Raw genomic sequence first — 22,454 nt, 5'->3', positions numbered from 1 at the left:
CGACACCTGCGGGAAGGGAGGTGGCCACAGCGTTACCCACGGCAGGGGATTCGCATGCCCCGGGGTCACCCGACACCCACCGCCAGAGACGCTGTGTGTGTGTGTGTGTGTGTGTGTGTGTGTGTGTGTGTGTGTGTGTGTGCGTGCGTCTTTGTGTGTGTCTGTGGGTGTGTGTGTGTGTGTCTGTGTGTGCCTGTCTGTCTGTGTGTCAGTGTGTGTGTCTGTGTCTGTGTGTCTGTGTGTGTGTCTGTGTGTGTGTGTCTGTGTCTGTGTGTCTGTGTGTGTCTGTGTGTCTCTGTGTGTCTGTATGTGTGTGTATGTGTGTGTGTGTGTCTGTTTGTCTCTGTGTGTGTGTCTGTGTGTGTGTATGTGTGTATGTGTGTCTGTGTGTGTGTGTCTGCGTGTCTGTGTGTATGTCTGTGTGTGTCTGTGTCTGTGTGCGTGTCTGTGTCTGGTGTCTGTGTGCGTGTGTGTGTCTGCGTGTGTGTGTGTGTCTGTGTGTGTGTCTGTGTCTGTGTCTGGTGTCTGTCTGTCTGTGTCTGGTGTCTGTCTGTCTGTGTGTGTGTGTGTGTGTCTGTGTGTGTGTGTGTGTGTGTGTGTCCGTCCGTCCGTCCGGGGGAAAGCAGATCAGAGCGTTACGGAGAAAGGGTAGCACAGAGACAGATGGAGTGCGAGTGGACAGTGGGCTCAGAGGTAGGCAGGGTGTCGAAATTGGCACTGGCGCGGTGGCCTTCATCATTCAGGGACTGGGATGTTAGGTCACAGTTCGCACACACACAGATGGGAACATGGCAAATTTAGTCAGCCTGCTGAGGAAGAAGAGGTGTTGCTAATCTCCTTGGCTAAAACTGTAAACTGAACTCCATGTGCTGGCGAACTACAACATAACATCCCAGCCCCATCAGGTCTTGGCCCAAAACATCAACACGATCCTCCTTTCCACAGATGCTGCCTGACCTGCTGAGCTCTTCCGCGGGTGGGTGGGTGTCAGTGTATGTGGGAGAGGGTGGGAGGGAGAGAGAGTCAGAGAGTCAGAATGAGAGAGACAGAGAGAGAGAGAGACAGTCAGACAGAGACACTGGAATCCCAGCATCTGCAGAAACTGTGTTCAGGAAGTCTATTTGTATGCCTCACAGCTGACAGTACAACAACTGCTCCGCCTGTGACCACCAGGAGTTACGGACACAGCTCAGCACGTCACGGAAACCCGCCTCCCCTCCGCAGACCTCGTCTACACTTCCCACTGACCTGGTATAATCAAAGACGCCAGCCACCCCAGACGTTCTCTCGCAACAGGCAGGAGATACAACGTCCCGCAGTTTCCCGCCACCATAGACAGAGCAGTCGCTGTACTGAGCCACCCTGATTCGGGGTAGGTGGTGTGTGAACGAGAAGTAGGTGAGCGGCCTGTCGCGGAAGCATCCGATGCCCACCCTGGGCCCGCAGCCGGGGGAGGCGGACAATGTCACTTGCGAGGGAGAGGGCCAGAGAGGCCCAGTGCACTTACCCGGTCCCGCACCGCGGCCGGCATCAGCGTCAAAGCATCGCGGGGAATGGCTGCGTTCTCCGGCAGGATCACCACCTTCACCTCCTCCTCGTACTCAAAGGGCTGCGAGTCGACCTCGAACCCTCCTTCCACACCTGGGCAGCAGGAGGCACGGACAGGATTTCAGACAGGGCCCTCTTCCCCCACCCCCCCAGCACCACAACTCCCTCCCTCCTCCTCCCCTCCAACCCCACTCTCACCCTTCCTTTCGCGGAAACATACACCACGGGAAAAAGCCCTTCTTCTCCCTGCCGGCCGTGACTCACGTCAAAGCTCATCTCACTTGCCTGTGTTTGGCCCCATTCCTGCCTACACAACTGACAACACCGTCAGTGTGCCCCCCCGCCTCAACCACGGTCAGCAGCTTAGGGCCCCGTATCTCAGAAGGGACCTGTTGTCATTGGACAGAGTCCGGAGGAGGGTCACGGGGATGATTCCGGGAATGAAGGGGTTAACATATGATGAGCATTTGACATCTTCGGGCCTGTACTCACTGGAATTTACAAGACTGCAGGGGGATCGCATTGAAACCTACTAAATATTGAAAGGACTAGATAGCGTGGATGTGGAAAGGATGTTTCCTCCCGTGGGGGTATCCAGAACTAGAGGGCACAGCCTCAAATTTGAGGGGAGAACTTTTAGAACAGAGATAAGGAGGATTTTTTTTAGCCAAAGGGTAGTGAATCTGTGGAATGCTCTGCCACAGACTGTGATGGAGTCCAAGTCCCTCTGAATATTTACGGAGGAAGTTAATCGTTTCCTATCGGTCAGGGCATCCGAGGATAAGGCAAGGAGGCAGCTGTATGGAGTTGAGTGGGATCCGGGTTTAGCCGTGATGGAACGGCCTCATTCTGCTCCCATGTCTTGCAGTCTGACCCCTTCCCCTGGCAGCTCGTTCCATATACTGACCAATCTGTGTGTGACAAACTTGCTCCTCCCGCCTCTCTCATCTTAAAACTGTGCCCTCGAGCTCCCCTACCCCGGGGGAAAGACCGTGCGCGTCCACCTTGGGGTGATTGGCACACTGGCCTTCATCGGTCAGGGCACCGAGGGCAAGAGGGGGTATAACGTCAAGACGATTGGGAAGGAAGGAAGTAGAGGGGCACGTTAAGAGTTACGCAGACAGCGGTGGGTACGCAGAAAGTCCTGCCAACGGGGTGCTGGCAGCGGCAGATACATTAGGAATATTTAAGAAACTCTTATTTATATAGGCAAATGTGATGTTAGGATTCATTTCAAGAAAACTAGAATATAAAAGCAAGGATGTAATGTTGAGGCTTTCTAAAGCACTGGTGAGGCCTCAGTTGGAGTATCGTGAACAGTTTTGGTGCCCTTTATCTCAGAAATGATGTGCTGAAACTGGAGAGACTCCAAAATTGAACGGCTTGACATTTGAAGAGCGTTTGATGGCTCTGGGCCTGTAAGCGGTGGAACTCAGAAGAATAAGGGTGACCTCACTGAAACCTTTCAAATGGTCGAGTGGACGTGCAGAGGATGCTCCTTCTGGTAGAAATGTCTAAGACCAGAGGAGACAGCCTCAGAATAGGAGGGGCGTCCTGTTAGAATGGAGATGTTTTGGAATTTCTTCAGCCAGAGAGTGGGGAATCTGTGGAATTCTTGGCCACAGGCCGCTGTGGAGGCCAAATCTTTATGTGTATTTAAGGCTGAGTGTGATAGATTCTTGATTGCTCAGGGCATGAAGGGATTCAGGGAGAAGGCAGGAGATTGGGGGCTGAGAGGGAAACTGGATCAGCCATGATGAAATGGCGGAGCAGATTCGACGGGCCAAATGACCTAATTCTGCCTTATGGTCTAAACAACAAATTTCACAATTTCAGCTACCGGACCTGGAGACAATCTAAAACTCTCGATGCCTATAGTGGGCTCGTGACTTCATTAAAGACCTGCCCCATCCCGGTCACTGCCTGATCAACCTCTTGTCGTCCGGTAGGAGATTCAGGAGCATCGTAGCCAAGGCAGTAAAACTGAAAAAAAAAACCAGCCTCTTCCCGAGAGCTGGTGTGTAGCAGAATAACGCTGCACAAAGTGGCCTTTTGAGTGTTCTGGAGTGTTACTAATTACTATAATAATTAAACCACACCGCACGCATTGCAAATATCTGCTCTTGCACAGACTGGGATAGCACTTCATTCTTGTTGTCTTCAGCAATGACAGGGAGGCAAGGAGAGGGGGAATCATGGTTGGGAAAAGAGGAAAGGATTCCTGTTTCTGCTCAACATATGATAGCCTTTTCAACTTTGTTGGCTAGGAGAGGCATTTTATTGAAATGGAAGGATTCTAATCCACCTACCGTCTTTTATTGGCTTTCCTCCATTATGTCCTGTTTAAGTTTAGAGAAAATAAGAAGTCGGACATTTGATACATCCTTTAAATTTGAGCAAATCTGGCAACCTTTTATTCAATGTTTTCATTTGATTTGATTTAATACCCTTCCAATTATTTATTTTCAAAGTTTTATACTTGATCAGAAAGTCTTTCCTTTTTTTTTGTTTCTCTTTTCATATAGTGTAGTGTTTTCTTTTCTCCTTTTAAAAATTTAAAGTTACTTTTTCTCTCTTTATGAGTTGATAAGAGGAGAATTAGCTGTCTTTTTATTATATACTGCATACTAGCTTAATACTACGTATGATTTTGATAATTTCGATTTCACTTCCTGTTTCCATTGCTATTGATATATATATTTCAGATACTTCTCCTTTTGTTTGTATATATGCTCTTTTTAAAATCAATAAGAAGATTAATAAAGGAAGAAAGAAGAAAGGAGAGGGGGGCACCAGAGAGACATTCTGTAATGATCAATAAACCAATCGTTTGGAATCAAGTGACCTTGCCTGGTGTCTCAGGGTCAGGTGTGTCTGTACCCGTGCCAGCCCTCTCCCTCTCCTCAAGCCCCTGGCGCTCCTCTTCTGCCACCTGTCCCACACCCCTCCCCATTCCCAACATCCTTTGCTCTCGCCACACTTAGAAACGCGCTCTCCCCTCCACGTGGACAAAGTCAGCACCGGGCAGAGTCTGAGGCATCCTTGCTATAGATACGCGGCTGGGAGTTCAGCACAGAACTCTACAACAGTGATAATAACCCTGTTTCTGAGTTTGAATGTACACACCCTTTTCCCTGGGCCTCAGATATCTATGCCTAGAGGTGTCGGGTGGGAATGATCTGAAAGGGGACCGAGGGGCTACTTTTCCCCACCCAGAGGTTGGCGTGTATGTGCAATGATCTGACAGAGGAAGTGGTCCGGGCAGGTAGGTACATTCATCTCTGAAGTGGGCAGCTGTGGTCTTCCGCCTGTTACCTCTCTCCACCACCGCGATCGATCCCGGCAAGCTTTTCCACAGAAGCACTTTGCCATTGCTGCCTTCTGGGCAGTGTCTTTACCCCCAGCCATTATTTTTTATATAAATGACTTGGCTGAGGAAGTGGAGGGATGGGTTACTAAATTTGCTGATGACACAAAGTTTGGAGGTGTTGTGGATAGTGTGGAGGGCTGTCAGAGGTTACAACGGGACATTGATAGGATGCAAAACTGGGCTGAGAAGTGGCAGATGGAGTTCAACCCAAGTAACTGTGAAGTGGTTCATTTTGGTAGGTCAAATATGATGATAGAATATAGCATTAATGGTAAGACTCCTGGCAGTGTGGAGGATCAGAGGGATCTTGGGGTCCGAGTCCATAGGACACTCAAAGCTGCTACACAGGTTGACTCTGTGGTTAAGAAGGCATACGGTGTATTGGTCTTCATCAATTGTGGGATTGAGTTTAGGAGCCGAGAGGTAATGTCGCAGCTATATAGGACCCTGGTGAGACCCCACTTGCAGTACTGTGCTCAGTTCTGGTTGCCTCTCTACAGGAAGGACGTGGAAACCATAGAAAGGGTGCAGAGGAGATTTACAAGGATGTTGCCTGGATTGGGGAGCATGCCTTATGAGAATAGGTTGAGTGAACTCGGCCTTTTCTCCTTGGAGCGACGGCGGATGAGAGGTGACCTGATAGAGGGGTACAAGATGATGAGAAGCATTGATCGTGTGGATAGTCAGAGGCTTTTCCCCAGGGCTGAAAGGGCTAGCACAAGAGGTCATAGTTTTAAGCTGCTTGGAAGTAGGTACAGAGGAGATGTCAAGGGTAAATTTTTTTTCACGCAGAGTGCTGAGTGGGTGGAATGGGCTGCTGGCGGCAGTGGTGGAGGTGGGAACGATAGGGTCTTTTAAGAGACCCCTGGATGGCTACATGGAGCTTAGAAAAATTGAGGACTATGGGTAAGCTAGGTAGTTCTAAGGTAAGGGCATGTTCGGCACAGCTTTGTAGGCCGAAGGGCCTGTATTGTGCTGTAGGTTTTCTATGTTTCTATTATCAATACTCAGTGGTCGCATAACCTTGTGATCTGATCCGGCTGCTCGTACGACCATCCACTACCTGCCCCCCGTGGCTTCGCGTGACCCCGAATAGGGGGTGGGGGGGGGGGATGAGCAGATGCTACACCTTGCCCAAGGGTGACCTGCCAGCTAGCGGAGGGAAGGAGCGCCTTACAGCCCCTCTGGCAGAGACCCATCCCCGCCCCGACATTAGCAACACTTCATAGGCCTCTGAATCAGTGCGTGGAGAGGGAAGGTTGAAGTCAGAGTCACGCGGCAGAGAACAAGGCCCTGCAGCTCAGGTACGCTCAGCGCCCACTATACCAGGGACGTCCTGTCGCTAAGGAAGTTCATGGTCTTCTCCTGCTCTACCCCATCCGCTTCAACAGACACTCTTCTGCGCTGCCGTAACACGTGGTGACTTGAGTTACTGTCAGCTTGAACCAGACTGGGCCGCCCCCCTCTGACCTCTCTCATCAACAAGGCGTTCTCGCCCGCTCACTGCCTGTTTTTTGATTTCTCGTGCCATTCTCTGTAAACTCTAGAGCAGGGGTTTCCCAGCCTTTCCTACGCCAATGACCAACACAAGGCCGGGGACCCCCCACTCCAGAGACACTTGTGTGTGGAAAGCAGAACGGCAGTTTCTGAGATACTCAGACCACCCCTTCTGGCACCAACTATCATTCCACGGTCATAGTCACTCCCAGTAGATTTCCTCCCCCATTCTGCTGTTTGGTCTGAACTACGACTGACCCTCTTGACCTTGCCCGCATGCTTTTCTGCAACGGGTTGCTGCCACACGACGGCTGAGCAGATAGTTGCATAAATGAGCAGGTGTACTGGTGTACCTCATGAAGCGGCCACTGAGTCACCCTCCTCATGTTGTCATGAGGAGGGTGGATCAAAGACGGGCAGGCGGGGCTAGTTTAGCTGGGCACCTGGGTCAGCGTGGATGAGTGGGCCGAAGGGCGTGTTACAATGATATATCTCTCTGTGACCTGAGAAAACCGGGTTATAACCTGAGTACTGCCCCCTGCCTCTGTATCTCACCCCCCCAACCCACTGACTCCCTTCCTCGTCAATCCCGCAAACCTTTGCCCATGACCTCCCCTCTCCCCCTCCCCCACCCATCCCCCCCCCCACCGCAGCCTCTCTCCACCCTCCTTCCTCTCCTCTGTCCTGGACACACCCCTCCCCTCCCTTCCCCGATCCTCCCGCCACGCCCTTGCCTGCCCATCACCTCCCTCTGGTGCCCCTCCCCACTCTTCTTTCTTCCAAGGTCTCTCTCACCAATTCCCTCCCCTCCAGGTTTCACCTATCGCCTGGTGTTTCTCTCTCCCCTCTGCCCCCCTTTCAAACCTACTCAACTTTTATCCTCCCGTCCTGCTGGAGGGTTTGGCCCTGAACGTCGGCTGTGCTTTTACCCCCCCCCACCCCGCCAAAGAAGCTGCCTGGCCTGCTGTGTTCCTTCAGCATCTTGCATGTGTTCCTCTCTTCCCGCGGAGGCCCCGACCTGACACGCTGCCCCCCCCCCGCGCGCCCCCACCCTCCGCAAGCGGCCGGGTTCCTCACCGATGGCCAGGCGGGTGGGTTTCTTCTTGGGAGGGTCGCCAGCTCCGCTGCTCCCGTCATCGAGCTTCTGCAGCCAAGCAGAGTGGCAGGGTCACACGCAGCAGGCAAACGGGCTGGGTCGCCGGGGAGGGTGGGGGGGGAGAGGCCGAGGGCCGACGGTGCGGGAGGACACCGTCAATGGCAGGAGTGACAGGGCAGCGGGTACGGGCCGTAGCGGCTGCCCCCCGATCGACAGGGGGCAGTGAGGACGGCGTTTGGCACGCTCTGCCTGCATTGGCTGGGGGGGGGGGGGGGGGGCGGTATTGAGAAGTCGCACTGCAGCTTCTGAAAGCCCCAGTAAGGCCGCACTCGGAGTACTGCGGTCAGTTCTGGTCACCCCCACCTCGTGGGACGGATGCTCCGGGGAGGGCTGCCAAGACGCAACCTGGTTTGTTGTGCTGTCAGGACAGGCTGGACAAACTTGGGTTTTTTTCTCTGGAGCGTCGGAGGGTGAGAGGAGATCAGATAGAGGTTTATAACATCTGGGAGGCACAGACAGGGAGTATCTGTTTCCCAGGGTTGAAATGTCTAACACCAGAGGGGAGGCACTGGAGGTGAGAGGGGGTAGGTTGAAGAGGGATGTGAGAGGTAAGTTTTTTACTCAGAGAGTGGTGGATGTCCGAATATAAACACAAAATAATCTGCAGATGCTGGGGTCAAAGCAACAGTCACAGATGCCTGAATGTGCTGCCTGGTCATGATAAAATGGCGAAGCAGACTCGATGGGCCGAATGGCCGACTTCTGCTCCTTTGTCTTATGGTTTGGTGGTCCAGGCAAACACATTAGAGGCCCTTAAGAGATGTTTGGATGGGCACGTGGATGTGAGGAAGATGGAGGGATAGGGGCAGTGTGTAGGGAGGAGGGATTAGTGTTTGGGTGCTTTTGATTTGTTTTTCAGCTGGGCCAGCACAACGCTGTGGGCCGAAGGGCCCGTTTGTGTGCTGTACTGGTCAGACGAGCCCAGGGTGTTTTCTCTGGAGCAGTGGAAGCTGAGGGGCGACTGTATACGATTGCAAGAGACACACAGATAGGAGTAGACAGCCCGTCTCCCTCTCCCTGGTCAGGAAAATGTCCCACACCAGACGGCATGCACTTCAGGCAAGGGGGATGCAGGGGTGTGTTGGGCAAGTTTACTTCCTATATATCTCGTGTCTAATTTCTATTATGTTTCAATTTTTCTAATATAAAACCATAAGTCTGGTTTTCTCTGAGGTGGTGGAACGGGAGGGAAGACCAGACGGAGCTTTATCAGATGACAAAGGGCATAAACAGGCAGCTGGTATCTTTATCCCAGGCTGACAAAGAGAGTAACACGCAGAAGAGAGGGCATTATAAGAGAGCGAAAATTAGGAGAAAGCGCTTGGGAAGCTGAGAGGGTCTGAAGGCAGATAAGTCACCTGGACCAGATGGACTACACCCAGGGTTCTGAAGGAGGTGGCAGAAGAGACTGTGGAGGCATTCGTAGTGATCTTTCGAGTCTCCAGGTTCCGGGACGATCCCGGAGGAATGGAAAACCACAAGTGTCACTCCACTCTTTAAGAAGGTAAAGGACAGGAAATTGTAGGCCAGTTAGCCTGACTTCAGTGGTTGGGAAGATGCTGGAGACCATTATTAAGGACGAGGTTTCGTGGCTGTTGGAGGCACATGATAAAACAGACCAAAGTCAGCATGGGGAAATCTCACCCGACAAACCTGCTGGAATTCTTTGAGGAACTGACAGGCAGGATAGACAAAGGAAAACCAGTGGATTTTCAGCAGGCCGTCGACAAGGTGCCGCACAGGAGGCTGCTTAATATGGTAAGAGCCCAGGGAAGATACCAGGACGGACAGACGATGGCTGGCAGGAGGCAAAGAGTGGGAGCACAGGGAGCCTTTTCCGGCGGGCTTTTCCAGTGGTGTTCCGCAGGGGTCGTGTTTGGGGCTGCTTCTTTCCGTCAACGATTTGGAGGACGGATCCACCGGCTTTGTGGATGGGACAAGGATGGGTGGATGGGGCAGGTCCTGCTGAGGAAACCAGGAGTCTGTACAAGGGCTCAGACAGATTAGGAGAACTGGCGGGTGGAAGACGGTGTCGGGAAGTGTACGGTCAAGCGCTCTGGAAGGGGAAAAGCACACAGTCGCAGGGAGAACACACAAACCGCTGGCAGGCAGCGGCAGGAATCGAACCCGGGTTATCGGTTCCGTGAAGCGCTGTGCCCAGCACAAGCCTCTCGTGCCAACCCCAAATAAAGGCAAAGACCGGGAGAAAATTCAAAACTCAGAATTGCAAAGAGCCTTGGGAGGACTCTCTAAAGTCCAGCTTGCAGATTACGATGGTAGCAAGGAAGGCAGAGGCAACGTTAGCATTTCGAAAGGGCTGAAACATTAAAGCAGAGATGTAAGGTGAAAGTTGCATAAGGCACTGGACAGACGGTACACAGTATCCTCAGCAGCCTCGGATAAGAAAGGACTGAAGAGGACCCAGAGCGGGCTCACCAGAATGATCCCGGGGATGAAAGGGTTAACCTGTGAGCAGCCACCAAACGCTGGTGTCGGTTAACCCTTTCGCTCCCGGGATCATCTGGGGGAGCCCCCTCTGGAGCGAGGCCCGCAGAGAGCGGACGCGGAGAGGGCGCGGGAATTGATGGGACACGGTCTTGGAATAGAGGGGCGGCCCTTCAGAACAGGGATGAGGAGGAATTTCTTCAGCCGGGGGGCGATGGATCTGTGGAATTTGTTGCCACAGTACGGCTGTGGAGGCCGAGTCGCTGGGCACCTTTCAAGTAGAGGCTGGCAGGTTCTCGGTGAGTAAGGCCGTCACAGTTAACAGGGCCGCGAGGGGGAATAAATCAGCCATGACGGAATGGGGGAGCAGGCCTAATTCTGCCGCGACGTCTCGAGGGTGGAGGTGGATGGGGAGGGTTTACGGGTAGGGTCGACAGAAGAGGGAGGGAGGGAGGGGTATCCGTGTACTCACCGGTATCCGTGTACGCTTGAGGTGCAGGAAGGCTCGTTGCCCCGTCTTGCGGTAGTGCCTCTCCACGAAGGACTTGCTGAAGCCCAGGAAGGTGTTCATGCAGATGTACAGGCCACCCTCCGACTCCTGGGGCAACGGGAGACCTGGGCATTAGTCTCAGGACAAGGGGACATCAACATCACCCCCCCCCCGCACCCCGTTCCATCCCCAACTCCTCACAGCCCCTCCACAGCCAGTCCAACGTCGATGGGAGCACCTCCGCGCCTTCCCAACGCCAAGGACCTGGACCCCGTCCCAGAGCGACGCAGAACAGAGAGACCTGGGGAGGGGAGGGGTTACGGGTAACACTGGAGCTGGTCGCGTGGTGGGCAGGGAAGGAAGTCATCAGCTGGTGGGAGGGGTGGTTATCGTGATCAGCGGGGTGAGTGAGCCAAGGAACGTCACAGACATCGAGCATGTTGGACTGTCTCAGTACTTTTATATCTGTGCGCTCCAGCACTTACCTTTTATTGGCAGTTATTTTGTAAATAACACCATTCCCTTGCACTGCTGGTCAGATGCTAACTGCATTTCATTGGCTTTGTACCTGTACTCGGCACAATGACAATGAAGTTGAATCTAATCTAATCAGCACAGGCTCTTTGGGGCACAATGTTGCGCCAACCTCTTCAACTACTCCAAGATTAGGCTAATCTCTCCCCCTCCCCCCAGCACACAGCCCTCTATTTCAGCAAAGCCAGCGCAGAAAAGGCTTCCCAGCAATTCCCCCACCCCCCCAAATTTAACCCTAGTCTAATCACGGGACAATCTACATCACCTAGTTAACCGACCGACCAACTGCTACGTCTTGGGTCTGTGGGAGGAAACCGGATCACCCGGAGGAAACCCAGGCGGTCACGGGGAGAACGTACGAACTCCTCACAGGCAGGGACGGGAATTGAACCCGGGTCTCCTGCACTGTGAAGCGTTGTGCTCACCGCGACACTACCATCACAAACAAGGGAAAATCTGCAGATGCCGGTAATTCAAACCAACACACACAAACTGCTGGAGGAACTCAGCAGGCCAGGCAGCATCTCTGGAAAAGGGAAAGCAGTTGACATTTTGGGCCGAGACCCTTCATCGGGACTGGAAACGAGATTAGAAGTCAGAGTAAGAAGGTGGGGGGGGGGGGGGGAGGAGAGGAAGAAGGTAGTAGGGTGATAGGTGAAAGCGGGAGGGGGGAAGGGGTGAAGTAAAGGGCCGAGGAGTCGATGGGTGAAAGAGATACAGGGCTGGAGAAGGGGGGACTCTGATAGGAGACAGAAACAAGAGAAAATCAGCAGGTGCTGGAAATCCAAAGCAACACACACAAAATGCTAGAGGAACTCAGCAGGCCGGGCAATGTCCACAGAAATAGAGTGGACAGTCGACGTTTCGGGCTGACGTGTCCTGATGAAGGGTCTCGGACTGAAACGTCGACTGTTTACCCTATTTCCGTGGACGTTGCCCGGCCTGCTGAGTTCCTCCGGCATTCTCTGTGCGTTCCCCACGCTACCGTGCCACTTTTGTCCACGTGCCTTTTAACTGTCGCGACACCGTACCAAGCCTCTGCCACCGTCCCCGGCAGCGTGCCCCAGGCACCCAGGGCTCTGTGCAAATAAAAACCTTACCCCCCGCCTTCCCTGCAATCACCTTAACAGCAAGCCGTCTCGTATTGGCCACTGCCCGCTCTATCTGCCTACCCCTCGGACGCGGATGGGAGATTAAGGGGAGGCGTGGCACTTCAGAAAATCAAAGCCAGTGAAACTATTGTCAGTGACTGGGCAGGTGCTGGGCAGCATTACAGAATGGAGGGACCCAGGGGTACAGGTACACGGTTCTCCAAAAGCCACCCCTCAGGTACACCGTGTAGTTCAAAGCCCAAGTAAACTTACGATCAAAGTACATATCCGTCAGGGCTGAACCTGGGTCACTGGCAGGGTAAAAGTGTCACGCTAACTGCTAGGCTACCATAAAAACTCACTGGAGATCCCGCAGTCTTCTACAGCAGCCGGGATTCAATGGGGAGAAGTTAACTCAGTGAGACCAAAAGACCTGGGAGCAGAATTAGGCCATCTGGTCCATCCAGTCTGCTCTGCCATTCAATCATGGCTGACCCTTGTTATTTTCTCCTCAGTTCCCAGCCTTCTCCCCGTAACCTTTGATGCCATGTCCAATCAAGAAACTATCAATCTCTGCCTTAAATACACCCAATGACCTGGCCTCCAGAGCTGTACGTGGTAACAAATTCCACAAATTCACCAAACTTTGGCTGAAGAAATTTCTCCGCATCTCTGTTTTGAAAGGGTGCCCCTCTATCCTGAGGCTGTGCCCTCTTGTCCTAGACTCTCTCACCGTGGGGAGCATTCTTTCCACATCTACTCTGTCTACGCCTCTCAACATTCGGAAGATTTCAATGAGATCCCCCCTCATCCTCCTGAATTCCAGCAAGTACAGACCCAGAGCCATCAGACTTTCCTTGTATGATAACCCTTTTATTCCTGGAATCACCCTTGTGAACCTCTTGGGACTTCTCTCATTGGAGCACAGGAGACTGGGAGGTGATCATATAGACAGACAGTTTAAAAGATATATCTTTATACCTTTGGCCTTTGGGGTGGAGATTTGTCCCTACCCAAGGAGGTGCAAGGTGCTCCTTCCCTCCGCTAGCCTGCAGGTCACCCTCGGGCAAGGTGTCGCACCAGCTCGGCACCCCCCCCCCCCCCCCCCCGATCAGGGTCACGTGAAACCGTGGGAGCAGGTGGCGGATGGTCGTACGAGCAGCCGGTGCAGATCACAAGTCCTGGTTATGCCACCACCGGTGCCAGGCAGACCATCTCTGAAGAGTATATCGATAATGGCTGGGGTCACCCGTCTTGTGAAGACACTGCCCAGAAAGTCGGCAATGGCAAACCAGTTCTGTGGAAGAATTTGCCGAGGACAGTCGTGGTGACGGATCGCCCACATCGCACAACCCGGCGCATAATGACAGCGGCGTACACGTCACCACATACAACCCCGAGGTCCACTTTCTGGCCACGTACTCAATAAACCCGAACAACAGTAACCCTATGGGAGACGTTCCACCTGCTCGTCTTCACCAGTTCAGGAGCTCCCAGCCTGCGGTCCACTAACCCTCTCGGTCCAAGGCATTAAAAAAAGGCAGGGAACTCCAGGCAAAGGGTTCAGAAACCGGGATATGATATCGCACTCCTGGTGGGGCCACACTTGGGGGTTTCACGCTCAGGATTTGGTCGCTCTGCCAGAGGAAAGATGACTCTGAACTCGGAGGGGCGCAGGAAGGATGTTTATTGGACTCGAGGGGCGGAGTTAGACACCTTTATTCCTCGGAGCATCGGTGTCTTAGAGACGTATAAAATCACGAGGGGCTTACAGCTGCAGCTAAGCATCCATGTACAGAGGGATCTTCCGGCCCAAGTCCATCACTCCCTGAAAGTGTCCCCGCGTTGACAGGGTGTTAAAGAAGCCCCATGGAACGCTTGCTTGCCATTCCTCGCCGAGGCAGGGCATGCCAGAGTCAGGGAGTTATGCTAAATCTGGTTAAAACTCTGGTGCGGCCACATCTAGAGTATTGCAACCGCTCTGGCTGGCCACGGCAGGAAGGATGTTGAGGCTTTGGAGAGGGTGCAGAGGAGGTTTACTAGGATGCTGCCTGGTTTCGAGGGCATATGCTGTCAGGAGAGGCTGGATAACCTTGGGCAGTTTTCTCTGGAGCATCGGAAGCGGAGCGGAGATCTGACAGGGGCGGCCAACCTTTCACATTCCATGCGTCAATTTTTTCACTCACGAGTTCAGATGCGCCATACAACTCATTCTTGTAAAAATATGTTAACATAGAACTCGTGCGTGAACAAAAACGCATCTGAACTCGTGCGTGAAAAAATTGACGCCATAGGGATTAGATAATTATGTCTGTGGGCAGGAGCAAGCATGAACAAATTAGGATATAAACACCTATAACGGTTGTTACATAGGCTTACATACAACATTTTGGACCAGTGGAAATGGTCCAGAAGAGTTATATGGAAACTATTATTACCATTTTTCTTAACAACTAATACCATTACTTATCCTAATAGATTAGAATTACTACAGTACATAATTATCTATTTAAGTGTCTAATTTCCTTTTATATCATCTCAATGTGTACTTAAGAATGTATAAATAATTATAGTTTTATACATATAAAAAAATGGAAAAGGTTATATGTGTGAAAAAAGTACATATTTGTGAATAAAATTTAAAAAAAAAGAAAGAAAGAAAAAATTGACGCATGGAATGTAAAAGGTTGGCCACCCCTGCGAGGTTTACAAGATTACCAGAGGCTCAGATAGAGTGGACAGAGAGTATCTCTTTCCCAGGGTTGAAATGTCATATACCGGAGTGCAGGCATTGGAGGTGAGAGGGGGTAGGTTCAAGAGGGATGTGAGGGGTAAGTTTTTTTTCTCTCAGAGAGTGGTGGATGCCTGAATGTGCTGCCTGGTCTGGTGGTAGAGGCAAATAACATTGGAGGCTTTTATGAGACGTTTGGATAGACACTTTGATGTGAGGACAATGGAGGGATAGGGACATTGTGTAGGTAGGAGGGATGAGTGTTTGATTGGCCTTTTAGCTGGTCCAGCACAACACTGTGGGCCGAAGGGCCTGTTTCTGTGCTGTACTGGTCGGACGAGCCCGGGTAGTTTTCTCTGGAGCTGCAGAAGCTGGTGAGCCACCTGATAGACGGTTACGAGATTGTGAGACATCGGTGGAGTAGGGAGCCAAATGTCCATCAGCAGAGGCGTGTACTTAACGTGAGAGGAGGAAAGTTCAAGGGGGATGTGCAGGGCAGGATTTCTCTCTAATTTTTATTCAGTTTCAATCTTTCTGTACAAAACCAAAGGGCGCAGAGCAGAATGAGGCTATTCGGCCCATCGAGCCTGCTCTGCCATTTCATCGTGGTCGATCCAGTTCCCTCTGAACCCCATTGTCCTGCCTTCTCCCCGTAACCTTTAATGCCCCGACCAATCACTGAGTGTACACAGTGGTCTCTCTATGGGCTCACTGATGCAAATATCTAATCAGCCAATCATGTGGCAGCAACTCAACGCACAAGAGCACGCAGACACGGTCAAGAGGTTCAGACCAAACACCAGAATGGGGGGAAAAAACGTGATCTGAGTGACTTTAGCCGCAGAATCATTCCGGGTGCCAGAGTGGTAGGAGTATCTCATAAACTGTTCTTCTCCTGGGATTTTCACCCACAACGGTCTCTAGAGTTTATGGAGAATGGTGTGGAAATTTTTTTTAAAAATCCAGTGACAGTTCTGTGGGTAAAAACATCTTGCTACCGAGAGAGATCAAAGGAGAATGGCAAGGGGGGGGGGGTTCAAACTGACAGGAAGGTGACAGTAACCTTTCTCAGGATGGTTGTGAGGTGGCACGTTCGCTTTTATTAGTTGAGGCACCAAGGTCAAAAGTCAGGAAGTTATGTTGCAGCTTTATGAAACTCTAGTCAGGCTGCATCTAGAGTGTCACATATAGTTTTGGTCACCCCACTACAGGAAGGATGTTGAGGCTTTGGAGAGGGTGCAGAAGAGGTTTACCAGGATACTTAAACGCAAACAACAGGAATTCTGCAGATGCTGGAAATTCAAGCAACACACATCAAAGTTGCTGGTGAACGCAGCAGGCCAGGCAGCATCTCTAGGAAGAGGTACAGTCGACGTTTCGGGCCGAGACCCTTTGTCAGGACTAACTGAAGGAAGAGTGAGTAAGGGATTTGAAAGTTGGAGGGGGAGGGGGAGATCCAAAATGATAGGAGAAGACAGGAGGGGGAGGGATGGAGCCAAGAGCTGGACAGGTGATTGGCAAAAGGGGATACGAGAGGATCATGGGACAGGAGGTCCGGGAAGAAACACAAGGAGGAGGGGGGACCCAGAGGATGGGCAAGAGGTATATTCAGAGGGACAGAGGGAGAAAAAGGAGAGTGAGATGCACACATTCTTTCTCTCACTCTCCTTTTTCTCCCTCTGTCCCTCTGAATATACCCCTTGCCCATCCTTTGGGTCCCCCCCCTTGTCTTTCTTCCCGGACCTCCTGTCCCATGATCCTCTCGTATCCCTTTTGCCTATCACCTGTCCAGCTCTTGGCTCCATCCCTCCCCCTCCTGTCTTCTCCTATCATTTTGGATCTCCCCCTCCCCCTCCAACTTTCAAATCCCTTACTCACTCTTCCTTCAGTTAGTCCTGACGAAGGGTCTCCGCCTGAAACGTCGACTGCACCTCTTCCTACAGATGCTGCCTGGCCTGCTGCGTTCACCAGCAACTTTGATGTGTGTTACCAGGATGCTGTCTGGTATAGAGGGCATGTGCTGTCATGAGAGGCAGGATAAACTTGGGTTGTTTTCTCTGGAGCATCGGAGGCTGAGGGAGATCAGATAGAGGTTTATAAGATTATGAGAGGCAGAGATAGAGTGGACAGAGAGTATCTCTTTCCCAGGGTTGAAATGTCATATACCAGAGTGTAGGCATTGAAGGTGAGAGGGGGTAGGTTCAAGAGGGATGTTAGGGGTAAGTATTTTTTCCTCAGAGAGTAGTGGATGCCTGAATGTGCTGCCTGGTCTGGTGGTAGATGCAGATACATTAGAGGCTTTTAAGAGACATTTAATTGGCACTTTGATGTGAGGAAGATGTAGGGATGTGAACATCGCGTAGATAGGAGGGAAAAGCTCAAATTAAAGTCAAAGTAAACTTTATTATCAGAGTACATGTATATCACCACATACAACCCTGATATTCATTGTCCTATGGGAATTGCAGCAAATCTATAGAATAGTAACTATAACAGGATCAATGAAAGATCAAGTCGATTGCAGAAGGCAACAAACTATGTAAATGCAAATGTAAATAAATAGCAATAAATAACAAGAACATGAAATAACAAGATAAAGTCCTTAAAGTGAGATCATTGTTTGTGGGAACATCTGAAGGGATGAGTGTTTGGGTGTTTTTGATTTGTTTTTTATCTGGTTCAGCACAACATTGTGGGCCGAAGGGCCTGTTTCTGTGCTGTACTGTTCTATGTTCCATGTACTAGAACACAGAATCAGAATCAGGTTCATGATCCCTGACAAATGTCACGAATTTTGTTGTTTTGCAGCAGCAGTACAGTGCAATACACAAGTTACAATAACAAATATATAGAAAATAAATATGTAGTGTAGAAAGAGAGTGAAAATAGTGACGTAATGTTCATGTGTTCACTGTCCGTTCAGAAATCTGATGGCGGAGGGGAAGAAGCTGTTGCTGAAATGTTGAGTGTGTGTCTTCAGGCTCCTGAACCTCCTCTCTGATGGTGGTAATGAGAAGAGAGCATGTCCTGGGTGGTGAGGGTCCTGACTGATGGATACTGTCTTTGTTGTTTTCTATTGCACATTTGTTGCTTGTCAGTCTTTGTTTGTGTGTAGTTTTTCATTGATTCTGTTGTATTTCTTTGTTCCACTGTGAATGCTGGGAAGAAACTGAATCTCAGGGTATTATATAGCTACACACACACACACACACACACACACACACACACACACACACACACACAATGCTGGGGAAACTCAGCAGGTCAGGCAGCATCTATGGAAATGAATAGTTAGTTGATAATTTGGGCCAAGACCCCTCTTTAGGACTGAGAGGGCAGGGGGAGGATGCCAGAGCAAAGGTTGGGGGAGCAGAGGGGTTAGCCAGAAGGTGACAGGTGAACCCAGGTGGGTGGGAAGGTCAAGGGCTGGAGAAGAAAGAAACTGATAGGAGAGGAGAGTGAATACAATTGGAGAAACGGAAAGAGGGGGAGACCCAGGGGGAAGTTTGAAGCAGGTGAGAAGTAAAAGATCAGAATGGGAATATAGAAAGGGTGAGGAGTAAATTTTGTCCACCAGAAAGTTAAATTGATATTCGTACCATCAGGTTGGAGGGTACCCAGATGGAATATGAGGTGTTGCTCCTCCACCTTGAGGGTGGCCTCATCTTGGCACAAGATGTGCCTCCACCACGTGTGCTGATGTTGTTAGTCAAGGCATTGAGGTCAAAAGTCAAGAGGTTGTGTTGCAAATTTGTGTAACTCTGGTTAAGCCACGTCTGGGGTATCGCAGACAGTGTCGTCACCCCACTATAGGAAGGATATTGAGGCTTTGGAGAGGGTGCAGAAGAGGTTTACCAGGATGCTGACTGGTTTAGAGGGCATGTGCTATCATGAGAGGCAGGATAAACTTGGGTTGTTTTCTCTGGAGCATCGGAGGCTGAGGGGAGATCAGATAGAGGTTTATAACATCTGAGAGGTAGAGACAGAGTGGACAGAGAGTATCTCTTTCCCAGGGTTGAAATGTCATATACCAGAGTGCAGGCATTGAAGGTGAGAGGGGGTAGGTTCAAGAGGGATGTGAGGGGTAATTTTGTTCCTCTGAGAGTGGTGGATGTCTGAATGTGCTGCCTGGTCTGGTGGTAGGTACAAATACATTAGAGGCTTTTAAGAGACACTTTGATTTGAGGAAGATGGAGGGATGGGGACATTGTGTAGGTAGGAGGGATTAGTGTAGGAGGGTGTTTTTGATTTGCATTTTAGCTTGCTTTTATTGGTCAAGGCATTGAGATCAAAAGAGGTTTATGTTGCAACTTTATAAAACTCTGGTTAGGCCATATCTGAAGTATCGCATACAGTATGGGTCGCCCCAGTAGGATGGATGTTGAGGCTTTGGAGAGGGTGCAGAGGAGGTTGACCAGAGGCCAGACATTGAAGATTGGGGGGGGGGGGGGGGGAGGAGAGAGAGAGAGATCAGGTCAAAAGGGCCACTTTTATTTATATATTATATAATATTATATATATATATATATATATATATATATATATACACACACACACACACACACAGTGGTGGGTACTGCCTGGGGTGCCGGCAGAGACAGATAAATTAGGGTCTTTTAAGAGATGTTTAAACAGGAACACGAACAGCTGGTGACACAGTGGCGTCTGCACCAGACTTCGAGGCGAGTGGTCCAGGGCTCCAGTCAGGCCAGCCACTCTCACGCTTTCCGTCTGGGCTGCCACAGAGAGTCATAATAATGATAATTTTAAAAATGGGCACGTGAACGTGAGGGAAAAGGAAGCATGTCAGCATGGCGCAGGCAGAAAGGATTAGTTAGATCGGCCATTTAATTGGTACGGCTCAACATTGTGAGCTGTTCCTGTGCTGGACTGTTCTGTGTTCCCTCTCTCTCCCCCCCCATTACAGTAAGGACATGGGTTGCAGAAGAGGTTCACCAGGATGCTCCCCAGTTTAGAAGGCATGTGCTGCAAGTTGAGCTTAGGCAAGCTTGGATTGTTTTCCTGAAGCTCTGGAGACAGAGGGGAGGTACAAGTTCATAAGATTATGAGAATCGAATCTATTAACACTGATTTACACGATAGGGTAGACAGCTGGTATCTTTACAACCCCCAAGCAAAAATGTCTAATACAAAAAAGTATGCATTTTAGGTTGGGGGGGGAATGTTTAAGTAAATTTGCAGGGTAAAAGCTTTTGTTTTGACGCACACAGTATGGTGGGTGCCCGAAACGAGCTACCAGGGTTAGGTGTACTGAATGGAGAGATGTGGATTTCGCCTAGCCATGCAGTTACCGTTTCAAATTTTTTTATATATTAAATAGCGCAGGCTGAAGGCCCCGTAAACGCGTTGCAGTGTAGGATATTGGCGAGACCACACCTAGGATATCGTGCGCAGTCCTCTGGTCATGCCACACTTAGGGAGGGTGTAATTTAGCTGGAAGGGCGCAGGGAAGATTCACAAGAACAAGAAACCTTGAGCGACGCACGGACAACATGCCAGAGCAGCTCAAGAGGTCATACAGCAGCGATGAAGGGACCTCTCATTTCCCTCCACGGAGGCTCACCGACCTGCTGAACATCCTCCAGCATTTTGTGTGTGGTAGCCAAGACTCAAAAGGATATCGTCAGGACTGCAGGGGAATTGAGCCCTGAAGGGACGGGATAGTGACTGCGTTCTGATCCCAGACCCAGGGACAGTGCAACACTGAACCCCGCCTCACCCACCACAGGCCCTGCAGTGACTATGCACTCGTCCCAGAACCAGAGACGCCCTCCTCCCAACACTCCCGGCCACACAGTGACTATGCACTTATCCCGGAGTTAGGGAAGATGCACATGGATTCGCTCCCCATTACTCCCAAACGCCAGCCACCAGTGACTATGCACGGATCCCAGACTGTGGCGTTCACAGTTTTTCCCCCCACCCTCTCTCGGGGCATAGACCCGCAGCGTCTACACTAGGCGGCCAGCACCCGCCGGGTAATGTAGTCCCAAATGTCATCCACCGCCAGCGCTCAATCTCCATAGGAACTACAACTCCCGGCAGGCTTGGCGTGCCAGTCACACAACCCAACATGGCCTCTATTGGCCGGCTCGCCGAAAAAGGAACTACAACTCCCGACAGCCCGCACAGCCAAGCACAGGTAGCGGCAAATCAACGGTGCCGCGAGGCCGTCCGGGAGTCGTAGTACCTCACGCCGTCACACCGGGCCCACCGCCCCACGGAGCCCCACATCCCCACCGCCCCCACTTCACACACACACACACAACCGCCGCTCGGGATGGACCCACCGGGCCGTCGAAGGAGAAGGCGCACTCGTCCTTGTGGACACGATCGCCGGGGCGCGGCACGCGGATGCCGGCCAGAACCGACAGCAGCAACTCTCCGAACTCCGCCATGACGAGGGAGCGGGCGGAGGAGGAGGAGAAGAACAGGAAGAAGGGGCGGAGACGGCACATCGACACAGGCAGCCACGGCCAATCGCAGCCTGGACCCGCCCGTCCTCCCGTATTCGCACTGGCTAAACCACCTGCCGGTCAAAAGGATAATTGGCCAGTGTCCTCCTCGGTCAATGGAAAAAGGGCGGGATGGAGGGATGATTGGCAGGACCCATTGTCAGTCATTGGCAAAGGGGCGGGAGGTAGCGTTATTGGCCGTTAGTCAGTGGCTAAGGGGCAAGAGACGGAATAATTGGTTGGTACTATCGTCAGTCAATATCAAACGGGAGGTGGGTGGACTCAGCCAGAGAGGCGTCGGCTCCCCAGCCAATCGTAATATGTTCCCGCCTATTGCCCCTCATCATTGGCTCAAAAGATTGCCGGTCAACAGAACTGTCTTAACACTGACTGCCCGCCTGTCTGTCGGAGCGACTGATGTGGATTTAAGCCAATCACCGAGCGGTAGGTTTATAAACCCCGCCCTACAACTTCCCCTCAACCAATAATATAGAAAGAAGGCTGACAGGATGGCAGTCAATCAGCATCGGGATAACTGCCTTCCTCATCAGGTGGAAACGTGAAGAGGACATGCCAGCCAACCAATAAATGCGCAACGTTTCTCATTGATGGTTTGACTGACAGATCGCGGACCAATGGGGTACTGAGTAAGTTTCACTTTCGTACGAACTATTTGGAAAGTTAAAAGTATGTTTTTAAAAAATCGCACGATTCTGGTCCGTTTGTCTGAAAAAGAAAGAAAGATCGGGAGGTTGTAATTACACATGTGGATTGGGATATGGATGCGCTGAGGTTATTTGCTTCCAAACAATTGGTTTATTGCAAACGAGAGAAAATCTGCAGAAGCTGAAAATCCAAGCAACACACACACACACACACACACACACAATGCTGGAGGAACTCAGCAGGCCAGGCAGCATCTATGGAAAAAAAGTACAGTCGACGTTTCGGGCCGAGGCCCTTCAGAAGGACTGGAGAGAGAGAGGGAAAAAAGATGAGGAGTAGAGTTAAAAGGTGGGGGAAGGTGAGGGAGATTGGTTTATTGATCATTACACAATGTTTGCTGTCTGGTGCTTCCCACTCCCTCCCCTCACCCTTTCCCCCTTTATCCGACTA

The 22,454-nt window shown here is 51.2% G+C and overlaps 1 protein-coding gene across 2 annotated transcripts; it reads right to left on the bottom strand.

Annotated features, from left to right (window-relative positions):
- Window positions 1-1,450: 1,450 nt before the first annotated feature.
- On the bottom strand, window positions 1,451-21,326 carry LOC140207175 (ubiquitin carboxyl-terminal hydrolase 5-like). 2 transcript variants are annotated; one of them, XM_072275527.1, is made up of 4 exons: window positions 21,174-21,326; window positions 10,489-10,614; window positions 7,493-7,556; window positions 1,451-1,641 (listed from the first exon to the last, which is right to left on the bottom strand). In XM_072275527.1, exons 1-4 carry the CDS (start codon window positions 21,279-21,281, stop codon window positions 1,466-1,468), a joined length of 474 nt encoding a protein of 157 aa, XP_072131628.1. In that variant the 5' UTR covers window positions 21,282-21,326; the 3' UTR covers window positions 1,451-1,465. The 2 variants fall into 2 exon arrangements, with proteins under 2 accessions (XP_072131628.1, XP_072131627.1); XM_072275526.1 differs by having other exon boundaries at window positions 7,493-7,559; window positions 21,174-21,325.
- Between the last annotated feature and the right edge of the window lie 1,128 nt (window positions 21,327-22,454).

Source organism: Mobula birostris, chromosome 13 (genome assembly GCF_030028105.1).
Source record: "Mobula birostris isolate sMobBir1 chromosome 13, sMobBir1.hap1, whole genome shotgun sequence".
Taxonomy (NCBI): Eukaryota; Metazoa; Chordata; class Chondrichthyes; order Myliobatiformes; family Myliobatidae; genus Mobula; species Mobula birostris.
Note: the sequence above shows the minus strand (reverse complement) of the source record. Positions and strands in the feature narration are given on the sequence as shown.